The sequence below is a fragment of the Setaria italica genome, chromosome IX, assembly GCF_000263155.2.
Source record: "Setaria italica strain Yugu1 chromosome IX, Setaria_italica_v2.0, whole genome shotgun sequence".
In the NCBI taxonomy this organism is placed as follows: Eukaryota; Viridiplantae; Streptophyta; class Magnoliopsida; order Poales; family Poaceae; genus Setaria; species Setaria italica.
The window spans coordinates 2537792-2546571 of NC_028458.1; the positions used below are offsets into that span (position 1 = coordinate 2537792).

At 50.0% G+C, this 8780-nt stretch overlaps 1 protein-coding gene across 1 annotated transcript; it reads right to left on the reverse strand.

Moving 5' to 3' along the window:
* Positions 1–1924: 1924 nt before the first annotated feature.
* On the reverse strand, positions 1925–4164 carry LOC101769050 (mavicyanin). Its single transcript, XM_004981290.3, has 2 exons — positions 3846–4164; positions 1925–2604 (listed from the first exon to the last, which is right to left on the reverse strand). Exons 1-2 carry the CDS (start codon positions 4015–4017, stop codon positions 2144–2146), a joined length of 633 nt encoding a protein of 210 aa, XP_004981347.1. The 5' UTR covers positions 4018–4164; the 3' UTR covers positions 1925–2143.
* Positions 4165–8780: the final 4616 nt, after the last annotated feature.

An 8780-nucleotide genomic window follows, 5' to 3' on the forward strand; every position in this document is an offset into this window, starting at 1 on the left:
GTTTGTTCAAGATTAAAAAAAACCCTTAAAAACTAAGAAAGTCGAGCGTTATAAATCTGTAAAACGCTAAGGTGTTGCAGCTGCTAAAAACTGACGTGAATAATGAATTCTTGAAATCAAGAGCGGGTTTCTAAATGTCAAGAAGGTGGAGGGCCCAAAGGCAGTTACCATGGCACAGTGCTCGCAATTTTCCGTCGTCCTGCGGAGACTGCAGAGGACATTTACCGCCACCGCGCCACCCGGCCTACACCGCGAGGACACGACCGGAGAAGGGAGCGGTGGTGCTCGGCACTGTCCCTCAATAAATCGGAGTAATCTTCACCGGCCCGTACCGCAACCGGCCACCACCACCACCTTGGCCATGCACGAGTGAAGGGTGAAAGACTTGAAAGCAAGCAACAAGAAAATGCACTTGACGAGATGTGCGGCGATGGTGTTCGGTCGATCGATCGTGTCGGCGTCGTGCGCTACGGATTTACCTGCACATGATGACGTGCGGTAACACGGCCGGGCCACCGGCCACGGGTTGCGACGGTGCAGAGGCCGAACGGGCTGGTACGTGGATTCGGGATCATCTCCTGTCCAGGACCAGCAGCGATGAAGAAGCTAGTAGCGCCTACTAGCAGCTAACCGCGTCGACGTGCACGGCTGCAGTACGCCGTCCGTCGTGCAGGACACAAATGCTGTTACTGTGTGCTATAGCCCCAAGCTCTGCCTGGTTTCCCGCCATCTTTCCTGACGACGTCCTTGCTGCATCGGATGCTCCCCGAGTAGGCGCTGCGCGGTGCGGTGCAGGAAAGGCGCGGCGGTAGGGTAGGGTGGGGTCGCGTCGAGCGGCAGGCCGGCTGCATGCGTCCCCATTGGGTAGCAGCCATACTTGATGAGCGGGCAGATGTGGCGGTGCGACCAGTGAGTGGGCCACCACCGGTCCATCCATGATCCATGGAGAATCATCAGAAAAGGACACGGCACGCGCAGCGGGAACAGGGGTCGTCGCCGGTCAGGCACGTTGTCCGCGGCAGGGCGGTGTCGGCCTCGGCCCTCCCTCCTCTCCTCCTCCTGCCGCGGCGCGCGGCCCGGCGCGCATGGGCGCCCTGCCGTCATCGCGCGGCCCGGCGCGCATGGGCGGTCGCACCCGTACCATGTGACCTTCGCCCCTTCCGCCCGTCGCCTCGCCGGCCGGCCGCGGCCCCCGGTTCCTCCATTACTCGCTCCACCTCCCACACGACAAACTCCGCGGCGGATTAATTGCTCTCGGCGCCATTGTCAAACCAGCCACAGCTTTGACCGGGAACGTCAGTGTGGAGTAGACGGACCAGGCCAGGCTTCTGAGCCTGCTTATATGCCCGCCCATTCCATCACGGGCCTCCACTAGCAGCAGGACACGGCGGCGCAAACGGCTTTCATGCGGCAGCCCAACACCACGGACAGAGAGAGGAGGCAGCCCGACCAGAGAGAGCGTGGCCCAAGGATGATTCCTCCTCGCCATCGCGCCAGGAGGTTTTTCTGTCCAGCTATGTCTCCACTCTTCCAGTACAGCTCCTCGATCGCATGCTCTTTTTGCCGTCAATCTCATCTGCGCCGAGAACTCGATCGATCTAGCAAAGTGCTACTACTTGGGCCGGTATCCTTAAACTTCCCTTTTGTTTCTCCCCTGCCATCGAACTACTTATATACTGATGATGTAAATGAAATGGAGGAGGAATATATACGTTTTGATGCATCTATACTATCTGTCCTTTTTTTTTGGCAGAAAAAGATCGTTGAGTGCTAATGTGAAAGTCAGGGGCCTTAGACCTTGCTTCGAGCTTGGCAGAACATAGACACCTAGCTTGGACAACGAAGGTCTAGATTGGCTCGTGAAAGTTGAGGGATCAACTTACTGTCACCACGAAGTTTATTTGTTACACCTTAGCTTGTTAAGTGGATCATTAACACTAGAGCATCTCACTGATACAAAATGTCCATGGATCATAATGATAAACAGAGAAACAATAGACAAATTAATATCTGAACAGAGAAAAAGCACAGATTCTGAGCAATCAGACGCATCTGCAAAGCGAACAAGAACAATAAAAAAAAGTTTCACAATCAGGCACACATCGTGGCGACACAATGCACACGGCCACTAGGGAGCGGCTACCTACTGTAGCACTGCCATGGATGCGACCGCCGCCAACGCCATGGCCGCGACAGCCCGGTAACCTGCTCGGACGACCCCGGCGCCATTAGCGTTGGGCGCGGGCGCGGTGGTGGCCGGCGTGTCGGGGGTGCTGTCCGTCGACGACGCGGCCGGCGGCGAGGCGGCGCTCGGCTCGCTGCCGCCGCTGGGGGACGCCGCCGACGACGAGCGCGCGGGCGCGGGCGCGGGCGCCTTGGAAGGGGCGTCAGAGGACCGCGGCTTGAGGACGCGGATGTTGACCTTCTGGCCGGCGGCGCAGTGGCCGGGCACGCCGCAGATGAAGAAGCGGTGGCCGGGCCTCTTGATGGCAATCTTGTCGTCGCCGGAGGTGTGCGTGGCGATGGGGGTGGAGTTGCTGCAGCTGTCGTAGGCGTCCTTCGTCACCTCCAGCACGTTGTGGATGCCCTGGGGGTACACGAACTCTGCACGCACGCGGTCATCGTCAGCGTCATCGTTACAATTCAGAACGAAAGAAAGCAGGGCGGAAAAACGTGCTCTTTTCGGTAAGTATGATCTTTTTCGATGCCACGATGATCACGCAAAGAACAAATAAAGAAGTGGATGGGATGAAGCAAAACGTGCAGCCGAAGGTACAGCTACCTGTAAAGAGAGTCGAACACTACGTTTGACACAGATGCAGAAAAACATGCTTGCATGCTACTCATGATTGGAAAAATTGTCAAAGTTCTTCACTTTACAACTACTAGGTTGACAGTAGTATACCGATAGATGCATGGTGGTTGAATTGCAGGTAGATGATAGTTTGGCAATGAAATAACCCTTTGTCTGGCATCTTCATAATAGCCCTATATGGTTGTTTATTGTGTACTTCATATCGAGTATGCGGCCTTATTTCCAACTCCTTAAAAACCAGCCTCGAATTAGAGATTGCAACGCAGAAAGAATGCTGTCAGAAACCATTTCTCACTCCATGGTTAAAGTTCAGGTAATGCATTGACAGATGTAACAGAGACAGCATCGTATGCCCATGGTGCAATAACTATCTACATCAACCAGGCCATGTGTCCATTTCTTGGATTCCTGGCTGGCCTTTTCTGATTCAGATCTCCAGTGGCCCCGTTCGGCCAGTAAAATTGTGGATCATACGTATTACGTGAATTCCCTTTACAACTACATAAAGCTTGCAGATTTGAACTACTACTGTGCGATAAGAGTAAGACACGTAAAAGCAGAGGTAAAAGGAACTATTTACCCTAATTCCGTTGCCAATGCCATGGTTAAAGCAAGACAGTTCATCTAAACGCAACGACAAAAGAGAAGAAGGACGCGTTGTAAAAGTACTGACGGCGACAAGAGAGTGGCGTTCATCTTTGCATCAGTGAGCAATGGGGGACAGCAGATGCATGGCGCCTGCTCAACTCAACATATACCTGAACCTTGAGCAATGGTACTACATCAGCGAAGCGCATAGTATTTGCAGATAATGTGGATGTCGTTGTGTAGAGATGATACCACACATGAAACATGCTCCTAAATGGCGTATCAACTGTCAAGCGCAAGCTACGCGAGAGTAAAACTGACAGGAAGGAAACGTGTGCAGCATTGACGAGCAATGGACTGGACCTGACACTGAAGCTACGTAAACATTGGCAAGAATTATGAACTTGTAGCAATTCTTGAGCGAGAGAAAGGCCGAACTTGCCTATGATGTCTCCAACATGGAAGTTCTTCTTCGTAGTCCAGTCGGTGTAGTTGATGTTGCCGAGGATGGTCCAGCCGGAGCTATCGCCGACCTTGTAGGTGACCGCCGACGAGGTCGCCGCCATCGCGAGCCCAAGCGTCAGCACCAGGAAACCCTTCATGCCCATGGCCATTGCTGCACCTGCTCCCCTGTGTCTAAGCTACACACCCCCTCTGATCTCCCGAAGCTATATATAGCAAGAAGAGATCGAGGAGGAGATGCCAAGAGCAGAGGAGACGCAAGGAATTCAGTTCCACACGCTTTGCTTGCGCCAATGCTTCGCCGAGGAGCACGATTTATAGAGCCTCTTGCTCTCGTTCCCTGCATTGACCGTTTTGCCCCTGTGTTGTGCAAACAATATGCTCTCTGCTTTGCTGTCTGCTCTGCTCACTCGGTGCTGGCAGGTTGCTCTCGCGCGGCGTTTTGCTCATGTTCCTTGAGTAAAGCAAACTCAAAAGCTGGCCGTGAATCCAAGTCTTGATCATGAGCCTGCTTGTGTTGTTGGGTGAGGTCTGAGGTGCCAATGCCATGAGTGAGTGGGCTCTGCTGGTGAGTTGGAGTTGGATCGAGTTGGAGAGTTGGATATCTTTTTCGTTCCATGGAAGCAACAACGGCAACCATGCATGCAGGAATTTGTCTTTCTTTTGATCCGTTTGGTGGATATATGATAGCTTGCAGTGAGGCAGGCCTTTTTTTTGTTTTATCCGTTCTCTTTTCACATGTGGTATATATGAGGAGAGAGTGACTATGAAATATTTTATTCGGGTTTGCTGTGTGTTTTGCTGACTGGACTGACATATAGAACATAAGCAAAGAAGCTTTACAGGATGTCAGCCCACGAAGTACTATAATTAGTTAGCACTTTGAGAGTCGGAGGAAGCAATCGAACAACGCCGTACACACGTAGCTTGTGCTTTTGTCAAGGAAAAAAACCTAAATATTTGTTGCAAGCTCCCTTCACAAGCCTATCAGATATAGTACCGAATATGTTCAAAGGCGTAGAAATAGACAGTTGTATTTTAAAAAAATAGTTATAAATTTCCTGTGTTATGTGGCTAGATGCAGCACGCGTGGATATTGCACATTAATTACTTGCACGCAGTGGAGGGAACATACTCCCTCCATCCTAAATAACTTGTTACTCTAGTTTTATCCGACGTCAAAATCTTTAACTTTGACAAATCTTGTAAAAAATATGTAAATTTTTACAATACTAATTAAATACACTACCAATATATATTTCATCATTTTTTTAACGAACAGGTACGAAATTGTGCCTATTTTATTGATATAGAAGAGAGAACAAGAAAAAGCCGGCTAACCAGCTGCGGACAAAAAGGTTACACCAAAAAGGTTACACCCGCACGAGCAGGAAGCCAAGTCTTTGGCTCCCGCTCGTATCCACGCCTCAGCCTCTACTCTAATTTTGGACAGTAAGGAATGTGCCGGCGCTTCCACCTTGCGGAAGACTCTCGAATTCCATTCTTTCCAGACTTCCCAGATGACTAACAGGACTAGGCTTGTAGTCGCTTTCCGAGGTAGAGTGCGACCGTCGGTGAGCTATGACCACTAAGCCAAAGCGTCGTCAGCCGGTTGCCAATTGGTTGGCTTGAGGTCTGGCTGTCCAACCCAATCCGCCACCATACTCCAAACTATCCTAGTGTATCTGCATCCAGCCAGGTGGTGTAGTACGTTGGTTTCTAAGGTCTGTCGCCAGAGAACGCAGGCTGGGCTGTGTGTCCACCCCCTCGAGGCAAGGCGCACGTTTGTCCAGATTCTGTTCTAAGTGGCAAGCCACGTGAAGAACTTGCATTTTGGTGGGGCACAGACTTTCCAAATGGAGCTGAGTTGCGTTGAGTTCGTACTTCGCTTTGTAGGCCGAAGCTGTTGAATACAATCCATCTACTGTAACCTTCCATGTAATGCAATCTTCATTGTCTTGGTCGAGGTGGACATTTTGGATTAGGGGCCACAATTCCACGAATTCCTGAATATGACGGGAGGAAAATGTAGTTGAGATGTTGAGATCCCTAATCCACGTGTTCTGCGTTAAGGCGGTAGCGGCCGTTCTTTTCTTTTTTCTTGAGACGATGTATATCTTTGGCGCTATGTCTCTCGTACAGCGTCCTTGCAACCATGCTGAGTTCCAGAAGCTCGTCTTTTCACCATTTCCCAAGTGGATTGTGGTGCATGCCATGAATAGTAGATGGTTCGTCTCGTCGCTAGGCACGTCGGTCCCCACCCATGCTTTTTCCGGCGATGCCCATTCTTGTCATAACCATCTGAGCCGCAATGCTCTCACAAACTTTTCCAAGTTCAGGATGCCTAGGCCACCATTTTCTTTCGGGAGGCAGCATCTTATCCAATTAATCTTGCACTTTCCGTCGATTAACTCCTTTTTGCCGGCCCAGAGGAAGCGCTTACGAATTTTGTCGTGGTCTTGGAGTATCTCTTGTGTTGTTTTAATTGCCGTGAGCAGATATACCGGCTGTAAGGTTAGCACCGATTTAGTAAGGCTCATTCGACCTGCCATGGTAAGATTCTGCCCTTCCTAGTTTGACAATTTTCGTGCGGCCTTGTCATATAGTGGCGGGAAGTCAAGCTTTTTGAGTCGTCGTATCGCGAGTGGGAGGCCAAGGTATTTCAGTGGGAACCCAGCCCGGGAGACCGGTAGCTCTGATAGGATCTTGTTTAGGTCGATGCCGTTGCAACTGATGGCCGCAATGCTTGTTTTTTGGATATTCATACGTAGTCCAGTGACTTCTCCAAAGCTGATCAGCAACTCTATGATGTTTTGTACGTCTCTAGTCATCGGTTTTAGGAAGATCGCGGCATCGTCCGCATACATTGATGCCCTGAAACGAGCAATCCTCCCACCCAGCTTATTTAATAGCCCCATATTAGTTGCCTTGGCCAGCAATTTGTGCAAGGGGTCAAGGATGAAGAGCAAGGGAGAGAGGGGTTCTCCCTGTCATAATCTGCGACCGTGCTCGATCCAGTCAAGTAGGATGCCGTTAAGAAGAATTCTCGATGTAGAAGTGGTTAAAAGCGCAATTATCTAGTCCCTCCATCATCGCGGTGGGAATCCTCTTTGTTGGAGTAGGTTTAGAAGGTAATCCCATCTGACGGAGTCAAAGGCTTTTGAGATGTCGAGTTTCATTAGTAGTGCCAGTGTTTTATTCCTGTAGAAACGTCGGGCGATATTGCGGACGTACATGAAATTGTCATGTATACTCCTTGCTTTGATGAAAGTGCTCTGACATGGTGCAATAAGGTCGTTCATGTGAGGCGCAAGGCGTAGGGCAAGGAGTTTGGTGATGATCTTCGCGATTGCATGGATGAGGCTAATGGGTCTGAAATCCGAAATGCTCTCGATCCCCTCCTTCTTCGGTATTAGGACGATGCTTACGGAGTTGAGCAAATTGAGGTCCGCACATCGTATCTTGTAAAAGGCGTGGATTGTAGCCATGACATTTCCTTTGATTATCGGCCAGCATCGCTTGAAGAAAAGGCCCGTGAAGCCATCCGGGCCTAGGGCTTTGTCCTGAGGCATCAGTGAGATGGCTTTAAATGTCTCATCCTCGGATAATTGTTCGTCTAGGCTTGATAGGTCGATTGATATTAGGTTCAGGGCTTCCCATGCGAGGTCTTTGGTTCTTGCTGGGGGGCTGCTCATGATTCCATTGGAATTGTCTTGTATGATCTGTTGCTTTTCTTCATGGGAGATGGCCCAGCCATTATTTTTCCTTAGCCTGTGAATGAAGTTTTTCCTTTTGCGTGCATTTACTTTGAGGTGGAAGAATTTAGTGTTGGCGTCACCTTCGCGGAGGTAGTTTATCCTGGAGCTTTGTTTTTTTCGTGCTTTCTCGATGACCGCCCATCCCAAAACTCTTCTCCTAAGTTTGGCCCGGAGCGTAAACTCTTGGTTTGAGAGGGGTCTGGATTCTTGTGTCACGTCCAACCTTAACATTACATCTTGGGCCATGTGAAGTTTCAGTTTTGCATCTGATAGGAGGTTCTGGCTTCCAGGAGTGTAATGCTCTTGCAGTTGTATGCATCTTGTGTCCTAAGCAGTAAACAGTTCTGTGTGTGTCGTTGGCGCGTTCCAAGCTTGTTTGACAATCTCTAGGAAATTCGGTACCTTCACCCAAAAATTCTCAAATTTGAAAGGTGTTGACCACCTTGGCCCCATTCTATTTGATAGCAACAGTGGGTAGTGGTCTGCGTGCGAGGAGGACAGGGCAAGCAGAATGTGGCTGTCGAAGGTAAGATCCCAACTCTGATTGCAGAAAAACCCGTCTAAGCGGACGAATGTTGTCGTACGTCTCTTGTTACTCCAGGTGAATTTTCTATTCTGAAGGTGTATCTCCTTGAGCTCGCAAAAGTTTAGGGCTGCTGTGAACTTCCTCATTAGGCGACTGTTGAGGTTATTGTTGTTTTTATCACGCGCTCTGTAAATTAGGTTGAAATCCCCCAAGAGAAGCCGATTTGTATGAGTCGCCGATTTGAGGTCTTGTAGGTGCCGGAGGAAAGGCTCCTTTTCGCCTCTGCGAGATGGGCCATAGACTGTGGTGAGGCGGAATGACGATGTGCAGTGGCGAACTGTGACCGTGGCTGAGAGTGAATATTGCCCAATTTTTATGTTCTGGAGGTCAACAACATTATCATTCCAGATGATCAGGATGCCTCCTTTGGTAACCAGCGCCAGCTTGAAAGAAAAGTTGTTTAGTCTGTAGCCGCCTACGAAGCGTGCAAGGCTTTTGTCAATGGAGTGGAGCTTTGTTTCTTGAAGGCACGCAATGTGGCACGTCGTGGTCGCGATCATTTCATGCACCGTAAGGCATCTGGCTGGCGCATTGAGCCCGCGGACAATCTAGTACAAGACGTTTTAGTTGC

What these genes read in the sequence shown, in the direction of transcription:
- LOC101769050 (XM_004981290.3), bottom strand. Translation starts at nt 4,017, where the DNA reads ATGGCCATGGGCATGAAGGGTTTCCTGGTGCTGACGCTTGGGCTCGCG. An exon ending in CCATGTTGGAGACATCATAG is followed by an intron (nt 2,605 to 3,845) that starts GCAAGTTCGGCC and finishes GCGTGCGTGCAG; the next exon opens with AGTTCGTGTACCCCCAGGGC.